This window comes from Kogia breviceps, chromosome 7 (genome assembly GCF_026419965.1).
Source record: "Kogia breviceps isolate mKogBre1 chromosome 7, mKogBre1 haplotype 1, whole genome shotgun sequence".
Classification (NCBI taxonomy): Eukaryota; Metazoa; Chordata; class Mammalia; order Artiodactyla; family Physeteridae; genus Kogia; species Kogia breviceps.
In genome coordinates, this window is record NC_081316.1 from 38,290,690 (window position 1) to 38,317,101 (window position 26,412).

The 26,412-nt window shown below is 41.9% G+C and overlaps 1 protein-coding gene across 8 annotated transcripts in view; it reads left to right on the forward strand.

Moving 5' to 3' along the window:
• SERGEF (secretion regulating guanine nucleotide exchange factor) overlaps window positions 1-26,412 on the forward strand; it is a 247,568-nt gene that overhangs the window by 1,819 nt on the left and 219,337 nt on the right. For 6 of the 8 annotated variants that reach the window (XR_010841353.1, XR_010841354.1, XM_059068840.2 and 3 more), the window contains exons 2-8: window positions 1,770-1,905; window positions 3,097-3,252; window positions 4,225-4,319; window positions 9,090-9,150; window positions 13,660-13,773; window positions 16,599-16,661; window positions 20,576-20,734. Coding sequence is in view for 6 of the 8 variants with exons in the window: in XM_059068840.2 (XP_058924823.1) it covers window positions 1,770-1,905; window positions 3,097-3,252; window positions 4,225-4,319; window positions 9,090-9,150; window positions 13,660-13,773; window positions 16,599-16,661; window positions 20,576-20,734 (784 nt within the window). In the remaining 2 variants the exon portion in view is untranslated. The remainder of the gene's footprint in view (window positions 1-1,769; window positions 1,906-3,096; window positions 3,253-4,224; window positions 4,320-9,089; window positions 9,151-13,659; window positions 13,774-16,598; window positions 16,662-20,575; window positions 20,735-26,412) is intronic. The other 2 variants (XM_067038123.1, XM_067038124.1) reach the window with 2 other exon arrangements.

A 26,412-nucleotide genomic window follows, 5' to 3' on the forward strand; every position in this document is an offset into this window, starting at 1 on the left:
ACCTTTGTGTGTGTGTGTGTGTGTGTGTGTGTGTGTGTGTGTGTGTGTGTGTGTGTTATGTCTGGAGTGTTTGTAAGGAAGGCAAATACAGCTGTAATAGATTGTATTAAAATTTCCTTTTGTTTTGCTTTATCATGAATTTAGGTCCTCTTGCTGCATTACAAAAATTTGGTGCCATTGTTTGAATCTCATAATGCTGGCTCAGCAACCTGTAGCCCTGGTAATGGGGCAGCCATGGAGATCTCATGGCTAACAGAGAAATCCTCCGCACATGCTTTCCACTTCACACCGTGCAAGTCTTTCATTAATTCTTTCCTGAGGGACTCATAGGGTCTTACATTAATTCACTGTAAAATATATGCACCTTCTTTGGGCCAGCACCATTTCAGATGTGGGGGAAACAGCAGTGAGCAGAACGAAGCTCCTGCCATCATGGAGTTACTTAACTCTGAGCCTTAGTTTCTTCATCTGTGAAATGAATGATAATGCCCCCCACCCCGTGAGAATTAAAGGGGAATGCCCAGCACGCAGAGAAGCACGCAGTAGTTGGTAGCTAATATTGCCCTGAGGGCCTCTGGGACCTGTGTCCCTGCATGGCTCCCTCATCCAGCATGGAGTCCTTGCAGCCCAGGGTGGCTGTGGAATAGACCACAAGGGGCAGGAGTTTGTGTATATGTATGCATTTTTTGGTGGTTATTTTAAATCACTATTTTTTCATTCAGGTGTCTTCAAAAACAAACACATTTTAAAAGTTTTACTACTCAAGAACCAACCAGCAGTCGGTAGTTGGAGAAATTATAAGGATTTCCAAAATCTTAATAAGGTTTTCCCTGCGGGTCCATAATCCCTTATCTTCAATTTTGAATACAAAAAGCTCTGTAAACCCAGAACTGACCTGACATGCATGAGGCTGTTTATAGTCTGCCCACTAACTGAGTATTGTGCCATTTACTGCAGAAATAATACTGTTTTACTTATGGGGTGCTGCTCCCAGACCTTGCAGCAGTGTATATGATTTATATACTGTATTACTTTTCTAAAGTCTATAAAATTCTGAGTCTGAAGTACATCTGGCTGCAAGGGTTCCAGATTAGGAATTCTGGACTTTTATCATATAATAACGACAACAGACATATTGCCCATCAAGGGGAAATCTGTTTCCTTAGAGGAATCTGACCACGTGAATCTTACAGTAACAAAACGTTGTACTTGGAAAGGCCCTTAGAGATCGTTGCCAACCTCTTTCACCTCTTTCAAATGAAATAACAATGGTGTGCCCTGCTTGAGGGCACAAAATCCTCAGCTAACTTTGATTCCAGAAAGTCATTGCCAGTTTTCCCAGTGAGGGTGTGGGGAGAAGGGACAAGAACTAGTCCTGGCGTGTTTCCCACCCACTTCGTTTCTATTTTTCTTGATTATTTCTTTCCGTAGCTTCCCTAGATAATTACCTTTTATGAGAAGGAACTCCTATGCTGTCCCCTAAAGGCAACACATGTGGGCTGGGGCATTGGAAGGGGAAGGTGAAGAGTATCACTGGATGAGTTGTGGATGCTGAGAGCTCCTCTTACATGGAAATTGTGGTCTTCTGGGGATGGGGCCACTGTCCAATTGTGGGTTGCGTATAACAACTTCTTAAGAATGAGTCTATGAAATCTCATCTGTTATAGGCTCTGAGAGGAGTGCGAGGGTGAGAAAGATATGGACAGGTAAATTCAAATTGACAGTTGGGGTTCCCATAGTTTTTTGTCCTTGGCTTATTTTATCCCTAGGGTGCAAATAGCTATGGGCAACTTGGCCTTGGCCACAAGGAAGATGTGCTTTTGCCCCAGCAGCTGAGTGACTTCTGTAATCCTGGATGTGTCAAGAGGATCACGGGAGGAGGGGCCCACTCTGCTGTTGTCACAGGTAACTTCCTTCAAGAATATATCGCCTCTCATTTTCTTATTTAGACATTCTCCCCTAGGGTGTTATATTACTATCTTTCAGCCTTTTGTATTTTGCAGAGGACAACATTTTTGTGAAGGAATCACATTACCATCAGAGAATGGCAGATTGTCAGAGTTGAAAGGATTTCAGAGATCAAGGCCACCCCTCTTTTCCCCTCGCCCGCTCTCCAAATGAGGCTCAGAGAGGAAAACTGCTTAAGGTTACAAGACAAGTAGTGGCTGAGTTGCAACATATATTACATTTTATACCATAGATTGATATTTAACTTTCATATATGAGTTAGAAGTCTTGGCAGTTAAGTTGAATATTCCTTGAGAGCAAGAATTTTATATTTTCTGTAATCTTCCTCCAGCATACCTAGGATAGTACTTAATAAGTACTACAAGTGCTATAATATTGCAAAGGAGGCCATATTGCATCCTGGTTAAGAACATGAACTCTGGAATCAAACCGTGTGGGTTTAAATCCTGGTTCTCTTAATTGTTAGCTGTGTGGCCTTAGGCAAATTACTTAATTTCTCTGTGCCACAGTTGCCTCTGTTACACGGGGATAATAATGATGAGAACCAATGAGTTAACAGGGCTGCATTATGACTTTCATGAGTCCTTGACACTTTTGCCTTTGTGGACACCTCCTTCCATAAAGAAATATTTAAAATTATGTTTACAGCTGCACTGACATAAAGGTTAACATAATCCAGGCTAGATTTAGTATTATATATTCCTATTACATATATTTTTTTATTAAAAAATTATATTAAAACATTTTTGTGGGCTTCTACAAGTATGGTGGGCCCCAGGCACTGTGCCTAAAGGATAAGTCAGCCCCACGCCTGAGGCCCTCAGAAGAGTACTTGGCACATTCTGCGTCCTGAATAAACGTTGGCGTTTATTGTTACAGTAGATGTTCAATTTGGCAATTGATTGGCCACTGCTGTAGGACTTGGAGTTTCCATTTAGATGTTAGATTGGCGCCCCTTGGCCTTGTGCCATTTGGTCCAGAGCACATTAAAATGAATGGCTTATTAACTTGGGTGGGAAAAAAGTTAGTGGATCCATGACTCCAAATAATTAATGAAATCCTTTTGCTCATCTTAGCAGTTGTAATTTCCCCTGTGCACACTACCACTAAAACCTTTATATTTTGCAGATGAAGGGAGCCTTTTTGTCTGTGGCCTGAACAAAGATGGGCAACTGGGGCTTGGTCACACCAAGGATGTCCTGTACTTTACCCCCTGCAAATCCCTCCTTGGATGTCCCATCCAACAGGTGGCCTGTGGCTGGGATTTTACCATTATACTTACAGGTGAGTGTGCTCCTAGGTAAATCTTTATCACCACAAAGGCTTTGGGTGAGAAGAGCATGATGTGGGCCCTGGTTAAATGAAATCCTCTTTGTATTTAAAAACACACACAAATGTTCTCTCTGGTTGTCAAGGAAAGTTGTAGGGTGCATTTTGCAAGGAGGGTTTTAACAGTAAAGGAGGTAGGGCTGGAAAATCTGGACTGTTATTATTAGAATCTAAACAATAGCTCTCATTTATGAAGTACTTAGTGTGGGCCTGTGTCAGAGTTGTAGGGAGTCAGTAGGTAACACTCTTGTTTCTTGATCACATTTGGGATCAATTGTGAGACAAGCACAGAGCAGTCAGACAGGTAGAGATCAAATTATCAGCTTTTACTGACAAAGGCTAAATTGAAGGGCAAGGTTAATTGTCAGGCCAAGAGATTCTGCTAATACTCCTCTGATCCAAACCCACTCCCCAAACTCTAGGCCTCCCCCGTAGGGGAAACCCTTTACTATGTGTCAGCCCAGAGTGCCTGAGAGGAAGGTGCCAAGCCATACTGTCCTGTTCCTTCTCCCAAATTTACCAACTGGCTAGGTTACCCATCCTCCCCTAGAAAGCAGTGAGAATGGGGAGGGGCAGGGAGAAAGGCCTGGAGTATATTAAAATTATGGAAATTCCATCTCATGGAAATATGAAAAGTGGGAGATAAGTATCCTCCATCCCAACACTAGGCACATGGCTAAGCATTCTCCACAGCTAACTTGTCATTAATTAGGTGGTATAGTGGTTAGTCTGTGTAGAACGCTTAGCCCAGTGCCCACTGTTTTTGTTCCTAGGGGATAGAGCAGGGATTATGGACTGAATGTGCTGGAGCACAGGGCCCCACTCACGCCTCTCATTCCTTTTGCTCTTCTCATCCTTCAGCATTTACCCATTGGTCACAGATGTCTTACTTCTTAGATTTGCAATTCAAGTATTTGTATTTTGCAGAAAATGGTCAAGTTCTATCATGTGGATCCAATTCCTTTGGCCAATTAGGAATTCCTCTTGGACCTCGAAGATGTGTGGTCCCCCAGGCCATTGAGGTAACAACAGCCCCTAATATTGAGCTTGCCTGTGTACTGTGAAAGTGTCTCCAGATATCACAGTTATCCCTCCCTGGACTAAAAGACTGTCTGAGTCCCTGAAAACCCATGGGGTAGTTAGAATTTAAGTTGAAAAACTCAGGTTCTCCTGGGAAAAATTAGGTTGGAAGGATGGATGTTGTGAGTGAAAAGCCTCTGTTAGCTCTCATACGTGTTATAATTTTTTGTGAAATAAAACAATAAAAGTAATATATCTTATAATGACATTAATGACATTTTACAGTTCTAAAAGTCGTCATAGTGGAAACTGTGTTAGAAACAGGTCCAGTGGGAATTGACTCACCTAAAGACACTAAGTGAGGCAGATGATAGGCCTGCACTGTCCATTGGGAACGTCATGTGAGCCACATATGTAATTTAAAAGTGTCTAGCAGTGCTATTTAAAAAAGTTTAAAAAAAAAGGTGAAATTAATTTTTTAAATAACAGCTTTATTGAGATATAAGTTGTATACCATAAAATTTACCCTTTAAAAATGTATTTTCAGTGGTTTTTAGTATACTCACAGAGATGTGCAGCTACCACCATCATCTAATTTTAGACCATTTTCATTATCACAAAAGAAACTGCGTACCCAATAACAGTTAACTCCCATTTTCCCCTCCCACCAGCCCCTGATGACTGCTAATCTGTATCTGTGGATTTGCCTATTCTGGGCATTTGACATAAATGGAATCATACAATATGTAGCCTTTTGTGGATGGCTTCTTTTACTTCACATGATGTTTCTAAGTTTCACTCAAGTCATGTTATGACATGGTAAAATTAATTTTAACAACTTTTAGACTACTCTAATGTAGCCAAACTATTCTTATTTCATTTTATATGTCACCAATATAAAACTTTATTAATGAGATATTTTATATTCTTTCATTTATATGAAGACTTTTTCTGGTGTACATGTTTTACTTAGAGTATATCTCAATTCAGTCTAATCACATTTCAAGTGTTCAACAGCCATGTGTAGTTAGAGACTACCATATTGGACAGCACAAGTGTTAGATAGGACTCCTGGTTTTAGTTCAGAGCTCTTTTCACTGCATCATACTTAAAATGTACACATTTTTGTGAAAATTATATTGTAAGCGAACTTTTAGAGGAATTATGCTGGAATCTAAAATGAGTTTCACCACCTCAGCTGCTCCACTCATATCTAATTTACTTAAACAGTGACTAAGAGTGGGAGATCTGTTTTCACTGGAGAGAGCTTAGGTCTGCTCCTACTTTGCTGAATTCTAATTGCTGGTTTTGTGGGGTATTATTTGGGGTCATGGTTTGGGCTGTTCTAACAAAAATATTATAGACTGGGTGGCTTAAACAGCAAACATTTAATTTTCACAGCTCCAGAGGGTGGGAAATCCAAAATCAAGGCACCGGCATATTTGATATTTGGTGAGGGCTCACTTTCTGGTTCATAGACAGCCATCTTTTTGCTGTGTCCTTACACGCCACCAGAAGGGGAAAGGCGCTGTCTGGGGTCTCTTTTATAAGGGCATTAATCCCATTCATAAGAGCTCTGCTCTCATGACCTACTCACCTTCCAAAGGCCCCACCTCCAAATACTATTATGTGTTGGGGATTAGGTCTCAACATGAATTTCCTAAGAACACAGACACTGAGTCTGTAGCACATGGTATGCATGGAAGTCTAGACTCTAGTCCCTGTTGCAAGAAGTGCTACAGCTTCTAGTTGTAAATACGTACCTTTTTAAGAACATATGTATAAGTTATAATTAATTTAGCTTAAGTCACATGGTTAAAGAAGACAGAGAGGAGCAATGGTTAAAATATGTTGGATGATAAAAACATTTTGACACACTGTATCTTTTTTTTTTTTTTAACATCTTTATTTGAGTATAACTGTTTTACAATAGTGTGTTAGTTTCTCCTTTACAACAAAGTGAATCAGTTATACATATACATATGTTCCCATAACTCTTCCCTCTTGTGTCACCCTCCCTCCCACCCTCCCTATCCCACCCCTCTAGGTGGTCACAAAGCACAGAGGTGAACTCCCTGTGCTATGCTGCAGCTTCCCACTAGCTATCTAATTTACATTTGGTAGTGTGTATATGTCCCTGCCACTCTCTCTCACATCGTCACAGCTTACCCTTCCCCTTCCCCATATCCTCAAGTCCATGCTCTAGTAGGTCTGTGACACAGTGTATCTTACAGAACAATGGGAGGAATGTGCCAAAGTGAAGTATAAGACAAATTCATTCATTTATTTAAAAGCAACTATTGTGTGTAGGTGCTGTGTTTAGGCAGGGGGGACAAAGGTGAGTAAGACCCAATTCTAGTATTCGAGGGCCTGTAGTTTAGTAGTACATGTTAGATACAGAAATACTTAGATGCATTACCATGTTAGAACTATGATAGATGCATGTATAGCCTCGAAAGGGAGTACTGAACTCTTTCTAGGGGAAGGTGGGGTGAGAACAGACTTATGCTGAATCTTGAAAGTTGAATAGAAATTTCCCTGGCTTGGGATAGGAGGATGTGCAGAGTAGGTACAAAAGAAGCACATTACAAATAGAAGGAACTTATGTGAACTAGGGTATAGAGCATAAAACAGGAGGGCTTGGGATACTGCAAGCAGTTTAGTATGATTGGAGTATAAGGAAGTGGTAGAAGTGCCAGTAGGGATCGGGCAGGCAGGGAGGTAGTGTCTGATAAATGGTAAGAACAGTGAGTTAGAGAGGGGCCACATGGGGTAGTGTGGGGGGTGGATTGAAGGAAGATTACTCAGAAAACTCTTGATAATAATCCAGATGAGAGATGATCCTGCCCCAAACGAAAGCAGCAGTAGTGGGGATGGAGAAGAAGGAATTGAGGTAAGTTGGTTTGAAGAGAGTGACTCCACATATAAAGCCCTTCAGTTAGCTTTGAAAAGAAAAAAAAAAAATTAAAAGAAAAAAATTTAAGGGTGGTTTATTCAAATTGTATGAGCAGTAAGATTTGATCTTCCCCAAAGCTAATGTGATTGTGGGCTGAGTCTCCAGAAGAAGGGAGGCCAGAGCTCTGTCCTTCTTTGTGCTGGTCACACTGCATCTAGGATGTTGTGTCCTGGTGTGGGTTTGGTTCTTAGGCCCTGGGCACTGAGGTGAATAAGACTCAGACCCTGCCCTTGAGGACTCTAAAGTTTAGAAAGACACTGTGGATCTGTAAATAAGCAAATATGGTAAAGTCCCATAGGGGCTGTGATTGGTGCATATACAGCCCCTTAAGAGAGAGAGAGAGACTGAGTAACCAGAGCATAGAGGAGAGAAACCAAGAGGGGGAGAGAATTTGAAACTAGGTGATGGCTGATGGAACTGGGGATGTTTTTCCTAAAGAAGAGATGTGTATTAGTTATCTATAGCTGTGTAATAAGTTACCCCCAAATTCAGCAGCTTAAAGCAACAAGCATTTATTATCTCACAGTTTTGGAGGGTCAGGAATCTGGGAACAGCTTAGCTTGTCTCATGACTTTGCAGTCGAGATGTCAGCCAGGCTGCACGAGGTCTGCTGGAGGCTCAGCTGGGATGGTTCCACTTCCACGCTCTCTCATGGACAGGAGGCTTTAGTTCCTTGCCATACGGGGCTCTCTATAAGACTGTTTAGACATGGTGTCTGACTTCCTTGAAGAGTGATGAGAGAGAGAGAGAGAGAGAGAGAGAGAGAGAGAGAGAGAGAGAGAGAGAGAGAGAGAGAGAGAGAGAGAGGAGAGAGAGAGAGAGAGAGAGAGAGAGAGAGAGAGAGAGAGAGAGGAGGGAGAGAGAGAGAGAGAGAGAGAGAGAGAGAGAGAGAGAGAGAGAGAGAGAGAGAGAGGAGAGAGGAGAGAGGAGAGAGGAGAGAGGAGAGAGGGAGGGAGAGGGAGAAGGAGGGAGGCAGGCTGGTCAAACAAGAAGCTTCAGTGCCTTTCATCAGCTAGTCTCGGAGCCATTTATCACTTCCTTATCCTATTCATTAGAAGCAAGTCACTAAGTCCAGCCCACAGTGAAAGGGAGGGGAATTAAGCTGCACGTCTTGAAGGGCAGAGTCTTAAAAAATTTGGGGACCACAAGGTGTCTTAGGACATGACAACTGTCTTCAAATGTTTGGGAAGCCTTGTCAGAAGCAGTAGGCAGATAGGTTTGGTTCCACCTAAGGAGACAGATGGAACCGTGAAAAGATGAGCAGGCACCTGGGGAGGTGGTGAACCCATGTCACTGGAAGTAGGTATTTGACAGGGGTTATATGACCACTTGGTGGGGTGTTGTAGATAGGTTTCTAGCATTGAATGGGGATTGAACTAGATCAGAGGTCAGCACACTTGAACCCTTGGTAAATAAAGTTTTATTGGAACACAGCCATGCGCATTCATATATTTATTGTGTATGTTGCTTTTATGTTACAATGGCAGAGTTGAGTAGTGTGACAGAAACCATGTGGCCTGCAAAATCTAAAATATTTACTGTCAGGCCCTTTACAGAAAATGTTTGCCAACCCCTGGACCGGATGACCTTGCAGGTGCCTCCTAGCCCTAAGTGGCATTGTAATATGGTATTTTAAAAGATTTTGCCTTTTAGGGATACATACAGAGGCATTTATAGTGGAAATGTTGGGAATTGGGAGCTCCAAACCAATCAGACACATAATGAGTATCATGCTGTGTTGTGTTTGGGCATAAATTACATAACATTTTGTAGATGGATAATTCTGAGATTGCCATCCTTTGCTTTGTTTTGACAGCTCCTGAGAGAGAAGGTTGTTAGTATTGCTGCTGGACTGAGGCATGCTTTAGCTGCAACAGGTGATCATTTTGCTTTTATTTTCTTGATAAGCATGTAATAAGGAGACACGGAGCTTTGGAAGAAATAAACTTTAAGGAGTAATTCAGAGTGTCCTGCTGTGCTGCAGTCTGATTAAAAGGAGGGGACATAAGGCAGAAGTCATGTGGGAAAGCCTTTAGCAGGTAAGGAGGAAGGAAATGAAGTTTTCTAGCTCTTTGTATGTTCTTAGGCATGGTGCTAGGTTCTCTTGATTTAGTTAGTACCTCATTTAATCCTCACAGGCACACAGTGATGTGAGTTAAAAATTTTTTGTATTGAGGTACAGTCAATTTACAATATTAAGTTTTAGGTGTACAACATAGTGATTCACAATTTTTAAAGATTATACTCCATGTATAGTTGTTAGAAAATATTGGCCATATTCCCTGTACAATATGTTCTTATAGCTTATTTATTTTATACATAGTAGTTTGTACCTCTTACATATGAAGAAACTGAGGTCCAGAGAGGCTAAAGTGTTTGTCTACAGTTACACAGGGAGTTAGGAAATAAAAGGTGAGCTGGGATCAGAGTCTAGGACGGGCTGGATTCCAGGACCCACATTCTTTGCCATGAAATGCATTGCTTTCCTAGTGGATGTAAATGTTTATTAATTTAAATGCTTCAAGTGAGCTTGTCTGCTGTACCGTGAGAGGGTGATGCACATAGGGCTGATGGCGTGTGTGAGGTTGAGGGTGGAAAGCGGAGGAGGCAGTGACCCTTTTTTCTCTCTTGCTCATTTTTCTGCTTTCCGTTTACACTTCTTTGGGCTGAAGGACAGCCCGGACTGGCTATGGCAGCCAAGGCTCAAGCGTTGGTGAGTCCAGTTGGGGAATGGGGAGAAGAGTGGAGGCAAGGAAGAATCTGGTGCATCATGGTGCTGGTGGTTACTTGGGGCTTAGTGTGGTTATACTTTTTGAAAAACTAAACTTTTAATTTTAAGGTAATTGTAGATTCACGTGCAGTTGTAAGAAATGAAATAGATCACACTCACTCTTTGCCCAGTTTCTCTCAGTGGTAACATCTTATGAAACTATAGTGTAATAGCACAACCAGGATGTCTTGACACAGTCAAGGTACAGAACAGTTCCATCACAAGGATCCCTCTTATGGCCACACCCACTTCCTACCTACTCTCACCCCTTAGTTCTTTGGTTCTCCCACAGTAATGTTGTCATTTTAAGAATGTTATATAAATGGTATCCTGCAGTATATAGCCTTTTGGGGTTGGCTTTTTTGCTCAGCATGATTCCCTGGAGATTCATCCACGTTGGGAGTATGAGTAATTTGTTCCTTTTTATTACTAAGTAATATTCCATGGTATAGAGGTACCACTGTATTAGTTTGCTAGGGCTGCCGTAACAAAATACCACAGAGTGGGTGGCTTAAACAGCAGGAATTTATTTTCTCACAGTTCAGGAGGCTAGAAATCCAAGACCAAGGTACCAAGAGGGTTGGTTTCTAGTGAGGCTTCTCTTCCTGGCTTGTAGATGCTGCCTTCTTGCTGTCTTTTCACATGGTTTTTCCTCTATGCATGCATGGAAAGAGAGAGAGATCTCCAGTGTCTCTTCCTCTTTTTAAAAGGACACCAGTTCTGTCAGATTAAGTCCTCACTATTATGACCCATTTAACTTTTATCACCTCCTGTAGGCCCTATCTCCTAATACAGTTACATTGGAGTTTAAGACTTCAATATATGAATTTACGGGGAACACAATTCAGTCTAGAACAACCACGGTTTGTTTAACCAGTCACCCATTGAAGGACATTTGGTTGTTTCTGGTTTTTAGCTATTAAGAGTAAAGCTATACACAGGGAGATCACCTCTGTGCTTTGTGACCACCTAGAGGGGTGGGATAGGGAGGGTGGGAGAGAGGGTGATGCAAGAGGGAAGAGATATGGGAACATATGTATATGTATAACTGATTCAGTTTGTTGTAAAGGAAAAACTAACACACTATTGTAAAACAATTATACTCCAATAAAGATGTTAAAAAAATAAAAAAATTAAAAAAAAATTAAAAAAAAGAGTAAAGCTATAATCATTTGTGGACAAGTTTTTATGTGAACATAAATTTTCATTTCTCTGGGATAAATGCCCAGGAGTGTGATTACTGAGTTGTGTGGTAGTGATTACACTTTTATAGGCAGCTTCTTCTCTTAGAAATTAGAAGGACCAAAGAATTGCTTGTCATTGGTTTCCTTGCCCCTTTCCTACCAACATTTTGTGATTGCTAGTCTTATGTGTACATTTTTGCCCAGTTAACAAAGCAGCACAGTTCCCATTATGTGTTTGATTAATTTAATTGTAAGTCCTCCCCTTCCCCATTTAATCTGTAAATATTTCTGCCCACATCTCTAAAAGATAAGGAATTTTTCTGAAAACATTACCAAAAAATACCATCATAATGCCTACAAAAAATTATCAGTAATTCTGTAATTTTATCAAGCATCTAGTCAGTATTTAAATTTCCCTGATTATCTCAAAAATATTTTTTTTATGATTTGTTTGAATCAGGATCCAAATTAGGTTTATCATTGTAATTGGTTGATTATGTATCTCAAGTCTCTTTCTCTCTCTTTTTAATTTTATTTATTCCTTTTAGTTTTTTACTGTGATAAAATATACATAAAATTTATCATCTTACCCATTTTTAAATGTACAGTTGAGTGGGATTAAGTACATTCACATTATTGTGCAACTATTACCAAAATCTGTCTCCAGAACTTTTCTCATCTTGCAAAACTGAAGCTCTATATCCATTAAACAATAACTCCCCATTCCCCCTTCTCCCAGTCCCTGGCAACCACCATTCTACTGTCTATTTCCATGATTTTGGCCACTCATACAGGTATCTCATATAAGTGGAATCATACAGTCTTTGTCTTTTTGTGTCTTATTTCACTCAACATAATATCCTCAAGGTCTGTTCATGTTGTAGCAAATGTCAGAATTTCCTTCCTTTTTAAGACTTAATGATATTCCACTGTATGTATATGCCACATTTTGCTTATCCATTCTTCTATTGATAGACACTTGGGTTGTGACCACATTTTAGTTATTGTGAATAATACTGCTATGAACATGGGTATACAAATATCACTTTGAGATCTTGCTTTCAGTTCTTTAGGATATGTACCCCAAAGTAGGATTGCTGGATCATATAGTAATTCTATTTTTAATTTTTGGGGGAATTGCCATACTGTTTTCCATAGTGGCTGTACCATTTTACATTCTCACCAGTAGTCACAAGGTTTAAGATTTCTTCACATCCTTGCCAACCCATGTTATTTTCTTCTTTTTTCTTTTTTTAATAGTAGTCATCCTAATGAGTGTAAAGTGGCATCTCATTGTAGTTTTGATTTATATTTCCCTAATGACTAGTGATGTTTAGCATCTTTTTATGTGCTTATTGGCCATTTGTATATTTTCTTTGGAGAAAAGTCTTTTCAAGTCCTTTGCTCATTTTTGAATCAGGTTTTGTTGTTGTTGTTGAGTTTTAGGAGATCACTGTATATTTTAAATATTAATCCTTTATCAGGCATCTCCAGTCTCTTTTAATCTTTATGTACCTTTTCCTCTCTTTTTATCCTCTTGCAATTTATTTGTTGAAGAGATGGTAAGTTTTGTTTTATTTCAATACTGTGTTTTGCTCACATTGTGCTCAATCATCATCACTTATATTTCACAAAGCACACTTGTCTGTTTACAGCCTAAAGGACCATAGGATACTTCTGGAGGAGCAGTACCTTAATGTTGCTGTTGGATAGTGAATCCTAGTTGCATACATCTGACTGTAGACAAAATATACAATATTTCATCTATGCATATTTATGAGGTTAAGAACATGGGTACATGAATTAAGTCAGTGAATATGGAAATAAAAGGCCATTCCATTGAAGTAGTGGCTATTAAGAAGCTATCTTGCAGTCATAAATATGTATTTATTTGGTGATTAGGAATCTTTGAATTCATCTTGGTGTAGTAGAAAAGGCACTGCGTTAGGTGTAGGGGAGTTAAGTCCTGGTGTTTTCTCTGCTACTAGCTCCCTGTATGACCTTGGACAAATCACATCTCCTCTACAGGGCCTCAGTTTCTCATGCAGTAAATGTGAAGAATGGACGTGGTAAGCTTCAAAGTTCTTTCCTGCTCCATCTGGAGTCTCAGTTGTCCTTTCAGGTTAATCATGAAAAAAATGTCATTCCAGTAATTTGACTCTGGAGGAGTGTCCTAGAAATTTCTGGAGGGAGTTTTACTATGTTGGAATTTCCTTTGATGGTCTTAGATTGCCCTGAAGATTGGGTTTGTGATTGACTTGGTGGTAATCCCTATAACCAGCCATAGGGCCTCTTGAAGCAATAAGCTTTTCCATAATATGCATGTTAACTGAGTGTGAATTGGGAATCTCTCATGGCATTGAGGTTCAAAGAGCAATCTGGTCTTAATCCAGATAAAGATTTTCTTTTTTCTCTCCTGCTCCGCTGGGAAGCTAGTGGCACGGTGTTCCAGTGGGGAACTGGTTTGGCATCATCTGGACGGCGGTTGTGCCCTGGGCAGACTCTCCCACTGTTTTTGACAGCAAAGGAACCAAGCAGAGTGACAGGTAAGGTCCTTACTTCTTCTGAATCCTGTATTTATTCTTTGTTTGGAAATGGAGACACAGACATGCAGAAAATGGGTAAATGGAATTTTGCTTTTGCTATTTCTTGGTCTCTTTGTCTTAACTCTCTCCGTTGGTTGGTCTATTAATTTGCTGGGATTTTTGTGGGCCCAGTAAAAGTACCCCTCATTGCTGCCAGAGTTTGGAACCCATTGAGAAGTAGATGTGAGTCAGGTGGGTGGAAATCAAAATGGTAGCTCTAGAGCTGTTATAGGTTAGGTTGGAAGACATGGCTTAGGTGTTTGGAAATAATGTGTAGCAATAGTGAGCCTCCAGGTTCTGAAACCCAGATTGAATTTACCCACCAGGCACTGGAGCAGCTGTATGCATTCAGTCCTGCTAAGCTCATGGTGCAGCTGAGACCACGGAGGAGGTGCCCTCTGCAGGCAGGCACATCCCAGAGGGAGAACCCACAAGGAATGTGCCTGCCTGCCCAGCTCCTTCTCCCTGAAGGAAAGCAGGAGCGAGTGAGGATGTGGAGAGAGGGGCTAGGAGCATTCCCCGAGGGAAATCTGTCTTCATGGGCACACGAGGAGTAGGTAGGAAAGGTGCTGCCTACAGGACTCTTGGTCTCTAGGACTTTCTTTCTCTGTCTCTCTCTCTCTGTCTGCTCTACACTCTCTTCGTGGGCCTTTATCTCTCTGTTTGTAGCACCATGTCTCCACCTCCTCCTCTTCTTCTCTCGCTCTGACTTTGTGACCCAGTTTACTGAGGGTTAGCTGTAGGAAAAACCTGACAGGAAACCTCTACTCTCCTCTAGCTCAGAATAAAGGAGGGATTTTTGAGGGCAGTAGGAAGTGGGGAGAGAAAAGGGAAGGGCGAGCCACAGTGGGAGTGTCGTACAAGTTGTTGGGATCGTTCTGATTCTCTTAAGTCCTTGAGGCTCTCCCCTGTTGCGGGGGTGAGGTTAGCGCCCTGAAGCCCACGTGTTGAGTTGGGGAGGGTTCTCTTAGAGAAGGAGAAGGGGCCACTGAACACAGGACAGTCTACTTCACATTGAAAGCATTTGTAATATAAACTCATACTTCCCAAACATCTTTTCTGCCTCACCAAGGTATTCACTCCTCCCTGGGCATGCTCTGTGTTCTTATTCCTCTGTGCCTGTGGGCAGACTATTACCTCTTCCCAGGATGCCTTTTCCTTCCTGTTCCCCTCAGGAAAATCCTGATCATTTTTCAGGTCCTAGTTCAGCTACTGCTTTCTCAGGAAAGACTCTTCCTTCTTCTCACCTACATTACATTTTCTTTCTTTTTTTTTAAAATAAATTTATTTATTTATGGCTGTGTTGGGTCTTTGTTGCTGCACACAGGCTTTCTCTAGTTGCAGTGAGCGGGGGCTACTCTTCGTTGTGGTGCACAGACTTCTCATTGCAGTGGCCCCTCTTGTTGTGGAGTACGGGCTCTAGGCATGCTAGCTTCAGTAGTTGTGGCACATGGGCTCAGTAGTTGTGGCTCATGGGCTCTAGAGCGCAGGCTCAGTAGTTGTGGCAAACGGGCTTAGTTGCTCCGCAGCATGTGGGATCTTCCCGGACCAGGGCTTGAACCCGTGTCCCCTGCCTTGGCAGGCAGATTCTTAACCACTGTGCTACCAGGGAAGTCCACATTTTCTTTATGTGCATGGATAGCACAACATATTGTATTGTTATGAGTTGTTTACATGTTTTCCCAAATGCCAAAGATGATGAGCTTTTTAAGGGTAGGGATTATGTCTACTGTCTGTTTTAGCACAGGTTTTGTATCTAAAAGGAATCAGAAGTGTTTTTATTTGATTTGATTTAAATGACCTGGTTGGGATCTGCTTGGGGCACAGCTTAGATTCAGAGTTAATTTGGGGGAATTTTCTGATGATAGGTATATGATGAGAAGATATCAGCTTTCTGCCCTCAAAGTCTTTCACTTTTCGTTGTCCCCTCTTCACCTCATTGCCATCTGTTCTGGAGCTGGAACCCTGGATGTCCTCTCCCGACCCAGCCACTAGGGGACCGGTGCTTCCTCTCTGGTGAAAGTGGCAGAAACATCTTTGTCACTTTCTTGTTCCACAGGATACTTGAAGGCATGAGGGGCATTTTATTAAGATACTAGTAAATTGAACAGAAGTGTAAGAAGAAAGAGTTACAGACTAAGACTCCCATTTCTCTGCATGCCAGACCAGGTGACCACAGCATCGAGCAGAGTTGATTAGGGTTTACACTGTTGTTGAAGGCAGTGTAGTTAAGGGTGGGAAAGTGCTGGATTTGGATATAGGAGGCAAGTTCAAATTCTAGCTCTGCCTGTGTGTTGTTAGGAGGCCTGGGCTTGTGTCTCAGTGTCTGCATGTGATAGCAGCTGACTGTATGAGATGTCACTGCTTTTGGCCTGCTCCGTGGACAGAGCTAGAAAATATACACGTACACACACGTTTATACATATATACACCTATGTCTGTTTATCTCGAGTAGAAACCACAAGTCTACACTGACTTCAATTACAATGCAGTATCACATAGTCAGTTCTAGCCTTTAACCTTTTCATATCTGTACCTTTCTTCTCCTTTCTGATAGTGAGAAATCTAACTCCTTTATCCTCAAAATATTTATTTATTCAACCTCCTGGGTATAAGCAGTCTCCCTACCATGCCAGCCATCTTCTTGGCCAGTGCCGCTGACTCAGACCTTCCTGCACTGGCTGAGAGTTTCTCTCCAGGTGCTGTGGTCATTGCCTTTGGGCCTCCTGTGCCCAATTTGTTCTGTTACAAATGTGATTTCAAAAGAATTCTTTTTTTTTTGGTAGGCCTAGAGAATTCTCAAGCAATATGTGTTCTTGCTGGCTCAGACCACTCAGCTTCACTGACAGGTAGGTAACGTGCCATTCAGAATTCTGGGTGTTTCTGCCTCAAGTGATGCTATTGGGATACAGAGGGAAAAGCATAGACTTTGGAGTCAGAATTCTGATGCCACCACTGGTATGATCTTAGGCAAGTCATTTTACCTTCCTGAGACCATTTCCTCTTCTATAAAGTACTTTGTGGATAGTTTTGAGAATTACATATGATAATACATATAAAACACTCACGTGAAACAGAGGCTCACTTCCTTTCCTCTGAGTTTGTTTTCTTAGCTGTACAATAGGGATAAAAATGTCTTCCTTTAGGGTAATTGTGATTGTCACATCATATAACCAACAGTAAATTTATGTATAATATGTTGTTATCTTATCCACCTAATCTATTTTGATGTCTAATATAGCTATCTAAGCTCTCTAGCTGTCTATTTTCTCTAGCTGTTTAATCTCAGACTAACCTATTTTATCCACCTATATCTTTCTTCTCCATTTATCTGTCACCCTGTCTGCTCTCTCTATTTATCTACTCTATTTTATTTAACTATATATCTCTGTTTTTATTTATCTTCCATCTTTGTGTCTTCCCATCTAACCTAAGTCTCCATAATCTCTAAGTCTAGTTGTGTATGTTTCTGTAATCTATTTTATATTTTTATGTTTTTCTCTAGTTGATCTCTCTATTCCATCTCTTTAATCTGTCTATCTATCTAGTCTTTTTTCTCTCACACAGTGTGTATATCTCTCTGTCTTGGCCATGTATCTGTCCATCCATCCATTTGACACACCCAGCCAATATAGTATAAACTTTCTAGTGATAATACAGCATTTTCTTGAAAGTGAAGGTTATCCATCTCTCCTGAAGGTTTTTTTCAAAGCCCAGATTGCCCTGACCCCTGCTGGTAGACTGGATACTCTAGCTCCGAGAGATTTATGTTGGTAAGACCTCTCACCCAGAGTTGAATGCATTACATTTTTTAAGCAAAGGGAAATGACTTTCATACACAGTGTTTCCAGTGTTTCATGTGGAAATTAAGATGTGTACACAGTATCTGTAAATTAATGGGGGCATGCATTCTTCAACATCAAATTTGTAATGCAGTCCAACTGAGGAGCTGTTAGTTTCCAAAGCACAAGAGCCGTAATGTGAGATTTTAAATACTTAACAGATTCTGAACTACAGATAATTTGATATTTAATGAATTAAAAACAACTAACTAACGAAAGAACTAGCTGCTTTTAGCATGTGTCTCATGTTAGGTAGATTTATAGATACGTTAAGAGATGAGTTAAAATGAATGCCAGCTCTAAGGGACTCCTCTCGGCATGTGGTCCCACCTCCCCTTTTATGGGGAGCGGGGCACAAGGCCCCAGGACAAGAAGTGACTAGTTCATCCCCCACAGTCCTCACTAGCACTGGAGGAAGGCATTCTTTTCTGAGAATAAGAACAGACTAAGAGAGGTTTTTTGGGTGGTTTTTTTTCGGCCATGCCATGCGGCATGTGGGATCTTCTCTGACCAGGGATCAAACCCTGCGTTGGGAGCATGGAGTCTTAACCACTGGACCACCAGCAAAGTCCTGAGAGATTTCTACTCTGTTCTAATTCATTTGAAATGGCTGGTATTTTGTAAACCTAGAGATTCTTCTAGATGCTTGCTAACATTGATTTCTTAAAAACTCTTGTAATTAGTAAAGCTGTTTTTTATTTCATATGTGGAGCATTTTTACTATGGTGTTTTTAAAACATAGATGTTGGATTTTTTATTGCGATACAATTCATATATGAAATTCACTCCTTTAAATTGTGCAGTTTAGTGATTTTTAAAGTATATTCACAAAATGAATTGGTTTTGGATATTGTGAAAGTGAATTTAACAGGGTCAAGATTAATATCCGTCTTTCCTGGTCTAGTTCAAGCTGTTACACATTGGATTTTGTTAAGTGTTCTTTAGACCTTCTCTCTGGAGTTGTAGATTATGTAACTATTTGACATTGCAGTAGAATTTAGTTTTGCCTGCTGATGCAACAGTGTAATGATCTGCATGTGGAAGACAGTTCGTCTTTGCAAAAAGATGGTTTAGACTTACTAAGATAAATGAAGCCTTATTACAGACGCAGGCTCATTGTCAGTCGTACCTTGGTAGCTAAGCACTCCATTTAATGGGTTGAAGCTTTGCTGAGGGGTCCGCTGCCCTCTTGTAAAGGATCCTCATACTTCATATACCCTGGTGAGGTCCAGGGAGTTTGCCCTCTCTCTAGGCATGAAATATACCAAATTCGTTGTATAGCACTGCAGAATGTCAGTGCTGCAAGGTCACCTGGGTGACAAAAAGGCTCCACTGATTTATAAACCCTCAGACTCTATGAAACAGAGACCCAGAATGTGAAGTGATGTGCCCTGTGTCACAGAGTGATCCAGTAGCAGATCTGGGACTTGAAGCCTGAATCTTGGTCTAATATCCTTTAATGATACTGTTTGGCTTCTGATCAGTTTGGGAGAATAGACCAGACTGTCTCAGGGCAAGCAATACTGTAAACCTTTACTGGGAGGTCACAGAATGCCGTGGAAGCAAAAAACCTGGCTTCTGGTACCACTTGATCCCTTATTAGCTATGTGATCTTGAAAGTCACTTAACATCTCTGAGCCTTGGTTAACTTATCTTCTAGAAGAGTGCTGTCTAGGAGAAATATAATGTGAGCCGTATTGCAAAGAGTAAAAAGAAACAGGTGAATTAATTTTAGTAATTTATTTTACTTAACCCAGTATATCCAAAATCTTATTTCAACGTGTAATCAGTACGAAACTTATTAATGAGGCACACTCCTTTTGGGTTTTTTTTTTGCACTATGTCTTTACAATCCATTGTGCTTTGTTTGTCTTCAACATATCTCGTTTGGACTAGCCACATTTCAAGTGTTCAGTAGGCACATGTGTGTACCATGTGCTTACTGTGCAGTGTAGAACCTTGGAATGTTAGGGTTGGGAAAGCACTTAGAAATCATCCAAGGCATCACAAACTGTAGATTTATAAGCCAAATTATGGTCTATGGCCCCATTTTGTTTGACTTCCAGTTAAAGATTTGTTGAATGTGAATGCCTTTTGGACAAGCATGTGCCCTCTGGTTTGCTGCCACCCCCTACAAGTCTCTCCTGTTAACAGTGTCATCAGTTATATCGTCTGCCCTTCTTGACCAACCGCCCTCCCCTCCAGTCTTCAGCTGGTGAAACTAAGGCTTGGAGAGGAAGTGGTTTGCCCAAGGTCAGTAGCTAGTTAGCAGATCCAAGAATAGAAGCCAGAGTCACTTGACTCTGAAATTGCTCTCTTTCTATTAAATCACAGTGTCAGTCAGTCACATTCCTGCTTATATCACAGGATTGTTGTGAGGTTCGAATGAGCTTAAGTGCTATGTGGATGTGATATGATAACATTGTATTTTCTTCTGGACAGGGCATGTAGTGAAATCATCTTATATTTATAAAGTTTAAGCTTTAAACCATTTTTTTTTAAACAATTTATCTTTTAACCTGTTATTTTAAAAAGCTAATATATATTTTTCCTAACAAAAGGTAATGCAAGTGTTTATTTTAAAAATGTAGAAAAATAGAGAAACATATGTCTTGCACACGGTAGATGTTGAACAAATATTTGCTGAATGAATTAATAAAAAAAAAACTCACATTCCTATTCCTTCACAAACTGCTAAGAACATTTGGCCTTTTTTCCTATTTAAAGAATTTTTTAAAATCTTGTGTATAATTATGCTATACATGAATTTGGTATCTTGTTTTGCTCTATTCAACATTGTAGGATTAAGAGTAATACAACTTCTTTTAACCACTTTTTTTTTTTTTTTCAAACTTGGGTTATTTTCCATCATCTTGGACTAATGTTCCTTCACCTCTTTGTCCCCCTTTTGTTTGTTTAAGATGCAGGAGAGCTGTTTGTTTGGGGAAGCAACAAGCATGGGCAACTGGCTTCCCAGGCTGCTTTCCTTCCTGTGCCCCAGAAAATAGAAGCACATTGTTTTCAGAATGAAAAGGTTGCTGCTGTCTGGAATGGGTGGACACACCTGGTTGCTCAGACAGGTGAGAGTGGCAGAGTTTGTGGTTGGTAAGAGCAGCTGGGGGACAGCTGTCTGAGTAGCTATGAATGCTCAGGATTAGGTGGTTTGGTTTTTACTGATGAAGAGCTTTAAGGGTTGGGAAGGGGAGGACCTGGGATCTAGTTCTACAATCAACCAGATATGTGGGTTTTCCTCTCTGGATCACAGGTTTACACCCAAAAAGGCAAGGCTGGCTTAGGTTAACTCCTTCTGGCCCTAAGAGTCCATGAGGTTTTGCGAAGGAACCCACTGCAACAAACATCACCTAGAAATTTGTCCAGGTTGTTGGGGAGTCTTTGCCTTGTCTTAGCTAAAGGGGTGACTGTTTTTGCATTTTCACTTGAGTCTAAATTAAAGGTGTCAGAAACTATTAAGTTAAATATTTCAAGGTTGAGGCAAAAGCATTACTTTGAGTCATAGCTGGCATGGTATTTTGATTTAAATTTTTATTAACCCTAACAAACTTTGTACGTTGATTCAAACATCCCACATATTCCTTCAGATGTTACCTTACCAGGCCATGCCATCCAGCTTTTGGCATCTTTATCTTTTCTTGATAATATCTTCGTTGATTTCTCATCTTAGGGCAGTTCTCCTTGCCTGGTCTTCATATTCCTGACACTGTTCTCGGGGTTTGTTTTTTCATGGCCTCCCTTCTTCCCAGCCTTCTTAGAGCTCTTGCTGACTGACACAGTTTCCCAGACCAGCAGTTTGTAATTCTTAAGAACCATTATTGTGTCAAGGCCTTCTGAACCTCAGAGGTTCTCAGGAGTCCCCTTGCCTGCTCTTGGCCTGCTCATTAGTGACACACAGATCTGTAGACTCTCAAATACCTGGTGACTTAATCCAGTACTTTTGTAGGTTTTCAGGTCAGCTTCAGTTATCCTGGGTAAGTCACACATACTACACGTTTGAACACACAGACGTAGACTTATGAGTATTTATATCCATGGTGCTTTTAATTGGTTCTTAAAATTTTTTTTAAGATTGTTTTGGTACAGAGGCCTATATAACAAAGGTGTATAATAAACTTTCCATATTTGCCGCTTCAGAGGATGCTCTAATGATGTCATTCATCTGGAGGAAAATCATGACTTCCCTCAAAGAAGTCCAGACTGCTTGAAGATTGGGACCATCGACAGAAATTTTTCTTAAAGAGACCCTGAGCATAGTAGCCGCTTATTTGTATAATTGTTACTCTCTCTCTTCTCCTCCAGACAGTGAGCTCTGTGATAGGAGGCACCATATTCATCTTGCTCACGTCTATCTCCAGTGTCTAGCAGAGAAAGTATTCATTGCCTACATTAAACTGTTTCTAGTTAAAAGAGACTAAACATATTCAAATGCATAGGAGGCAGGGTAGATTGCGAGGATTTCTGACCTCTTTCCTTGGACTTGCTGGTCCATGATCAGAAGGCTTCAGTTTGTCTCTTTGGATTCAAGAGTCCAACCAAATCGGCTCTTGTTTATTGTGAATCTTTTGAGCAGTGTGCTAAGCCTTGAAGAAACAGAAAAGATGTGGGCCGTGCCCTCCCACTGCAGTGTGTGGACAGGCTTAAGTCTAAGAGTACAGAAACAGAAGACTTCATCATCCATCTGTCCATCATACAGATGGTGAGGATCTGTTTATGTACCATGCCTTGTACTAGATCCTAATCCTGCCCTCAAGGAGCCCACTGTCACTAGGGGAGACAGACCTGTTATCAGATTTCAGTGCAGCAGTGGAGCTAAGTCAGTGTGCAGGAATGGCACAGACACTAGCAGTAGTCTGAGTCACTGGGTGTTAACAGGTAGGCGTTTCATGCTTAGTCAGTCTTCAAAGAATTGCAGTGCAGGAAAATACACTTACTACCAAACCATAGTGAGTTTAGTTGAGTCTGTCAGTAAATCCATTAACTGGTTAGGCAGCTGACTAATGAAAGACATAAAGATGTTGCTGCTTTGATTCTAGCTTTGCAGCACTGTAACTCATGCTGATTTCCACGTCTGGGCCAACAGCCCAGCACTCAGGGTGGGAGGTTGGAACCTATGTCCCTGACACTGCCTGAGTCATCCCAGCTGCTCTGGGGCTCAGCTTCAGGTCTCCACCTCCACTTGAGAGCGTGATCTTTGGGTAATGTTTCAGCTGTTTAATTAACTTGTTAATTCAGATCTCTTGTTTTTGCACTTTGTTATTTTCCCCCTTCTCCTGAGTCCAGAGTGGTTAAAAGCTGGGATGTTTGAGCATCCTGGTTGTTGCACTGAGTTTTGGGTCAATGAGAGTCTCCTGCTGTTTGGTTCACCAGTTTTGCCCTCCTCCTAGCATCCGTGGAAGCCTTTGCCCTGGCACGGTGTCATTGAGAAGAAACAGCCAGGGCTTCCAGTTTAATCAGACCCAGCTGCTCATTTTAATGGGAACAAGATTTACTCACAGGATCAAAAGCAGCTCATTATTGGGCCAAGGAGTTATTTGACTGTAGTTGTTTTCACAAGCTCCAGTGGAGAATTGTTCCTGGGACCTACCTGCAGCCACATCAGTACAGAGGCTGCCCCCAGTCTCGTTCTGGAAGACATTAGGGGTGTGTTATTGATTAAAAACAGCTTATGTGCAGTGACCATAGATCTGTCCAGTAAGGTGGGCTGGGCTGGGCTGGGTTAGGATGGAGACGGGGAATAGACTGTGCTTTCTCCCTTCTCATAGTCCCTACACCAACTTTGTCACTTGGGGGACGTTTGCAGTGTCTGGAGCCATATTTGGTTTCACAACTGGGGGTGGGCGTGCTACTGGCATCTAGTTGGTAGAGGCCCAGGATGCTGCTAAATGTCCTACAATGCAAGGGCAGCCTCCGCCCCCCGACACAGAAATACCCAGCCCCAAATGTTAGTGGTACCATGATCGAGAAATGATGCCCAAGACTGCCATCCCTAGTGGTAGGTGCTTAGCGAGGGCAGTTCACATGATATCAAGATTACTTTACTTTAGTTGGTCTTTGTGGGAATCTGGGATGTAGTCTCTGTCCTCCCTCTTCAGGAGTCTGGTGCCTACCTGCAGTGCTTGCGATGGAAAAATACTTTTCTCCATTAGAGGCACTTGGAAAGAGTCCAAGAGAACCTGTTCTAATCTGGGAAAGCTGGCAACGTACCTGTGTCTCAGACTGGTGGAGCTGCATTCTAGAAACCTTTCCCAAGCTGCTTAATGTCCCCAGTCATTGTTCTCAGGAACTTCGTGGGACTCCTGTGTGACTTTCTCCAGGCTCGGTGACCTGCAGCTGTCTCCTCTGAGATTCATGAGTTCCTGGCCCGAAGTGCTTCTAGTGAGAACTGGGTGGTGGATCTGTGTGCCTTCCTAGTTGGGTGACCTTAGTTGAGTCACTTCACCTGTCTAGGCCTCAATTTCCTCCTCTCTCATGCAGGGTATTAAAACCTACCTCCATTCTACAGACAGCTGCTGTGAGTTTCAAATGAATGAATCTGTGTGAAAGATCCTAACTAACTGTAAAATGCTGTACATACCTGTACAGGGGGTGCCTGTGCTTGGGATGTGTGAGTACATTAAGGAGTTAGCAGTTGCCTTTAGAAAGACTTCTATTTCGGCAGGGTCTGTGCAGGGCTTGAGACACACCAGCTTCTCCCCTCAGGGCTCATGAACTGGCCAGGTCTGACAGGCAAAGTTTTCTGAGGTCTTTCACTTACATGCAGCCAGCACGTAGCTCTTTTATATTATCAATGTAAGATCATCATGGCCTTACAGGTAATTTTTCCTGTTAAAATCTCTGATCACACTATTCTTCCTTCAATGGATTGTATACATACTATGAAACTGTATTCTTCCTACAAAATGGATTGTATACATCCATTTGCATTCTTATTTGTTTAATGTCTAGACTGTAAATTCCATGAGAGCAGTATCTGTTTTGTTCACGGCTATATCCCCAGCACCTGGCACAGGCCCGGCACATAGTAGATGATGAGTAACTAATTGCTGAACGAATGAATAGACGGCAAGGTAGAGAGAAGCGTGGCTTTGAAGTCAGACAGGCCGAGGTGCAACTCAGCTCCGCCAGCCTCCTGATTGTGCCAGTTCCCCTTCATTACCACCGTGGTGCAGGCCACTGTCACCTTCTTGCTGGATCCTGCAGCGGCCTCTGCCTGGTGTCCTCATCTTCCCACATCGCTCCCTCTCCCCCGAGTCTGTTCTCCATGCCTCAGTTGGAAGATCTTTTCCAACCCATGTGTCACATTCCAGTGGCTTCCCATTGCTCTTACGATAAAGACATAGTCCTTAGTGGTCACCAGGCCCTGCGTGGTCTGCCCTCTGCCTGCCTTTCCAGCCCTGTTTCTAACTGAGCTAGCTCTTGATCCCTGGCTGACCTCTACTCTGGCCTTGGTACCTGGAATGGATCCTGGATTTCCCACCATAGTGCTTTTGCAGCTGATGTTCCCTCTATTTGCCACACTTACCCTGCTCTCCTTCTTCATTTTGACTTAGTTACATCCTTTTTTTTTCCCCCCAGACCTCAACTTAGTCATCACCTCCTCAGGGAGCCCTTTCCTTGACATCCCTGACTCATCACTTTTCCCTTTTATCTCTTCTCAGGGCACTACAGCCTCTCCTTTGCGCTATTTTCTTTTTTAAAAAAATTAATTAATTAATTTTTGGCTGCCTTGGGTCTTTGTTGCTGCGTTCGGGCTTTCTCTAGTTGCAGCGAGCGGGGGCTACTTTTCATTGCGGCGCACAGCCTTCTCATTGTGGTGGCTTCTGTTTTTGCCGAGCACAGGCTCTAGGTACTCAGGCTCAGTAGTTGCGGCAGGCGGGCTCACAGGCTTCAGTAGTTGTGGCGTGCAGGCTCAGTAGTTGTGGCATACGGACCTAGCTGCTCCGCGGCACATGGGATATTCCCGGACCAGGGATCGAACCCGTGTCCCCCTCACTGGCAGGTGGATTCCTAACCATGGCGCCACCAGGGAAGTCTCAACAGGTGGATTCTTAACCACTGCACCACCAGGGAAGTCCTGTGCTATTTTCTATAGGATTCTTTAACTAATTCCCATCCCACTAGACTGTAAGCTCCATCTGGGAAGGAGCCATGTCTGTTTTGCTCAGCATCGTGTCCTCTGTGCTTAGCAAACTACTTGGCACAACCGAGGTAGGTACTCAGTGCATGCTGGATAAATGAATAAGCCTCATTTTTCTGAACTTATTTCTTCATTAGGAAAATGGGGAAATATTGCTGACCTTGGATGAGGATTAAATGAGATGGTGTATCAAAGCTTCCAGCATCCAGCACAGGACAGGGCTCATGTCAGTTCAGTATACGGTGACTTCCTCTGCCCTTTGAAACTCTGGAGTGATCAGGAGGTCAGATGTTCCATATCTTCTCTTTCCAGCAGAGGTCTCCGTAGGGCTGGATCTGAATGTCTCTGGATCAGTAACAGGTTGATTCAGGACTCTCCTGGCGAGTGCAGAAAGATCAATGCTTACAAATGCTAAGTGCTGGTTGCTGGTGATTTATTAGAATATCAAGGGGAATGATTTACACATGATCCAATCCTTAACATGGGGTTGATCAGAATGTTTAGAGCCTGGTTGCCTTGGGGATGCTGGATGCTTTCCCTGGGCCACACAGTATCACAAAGCAGCCTTGTGGTCTCCCAGAGGCTATGGATTGAAAAAGTGGGCCC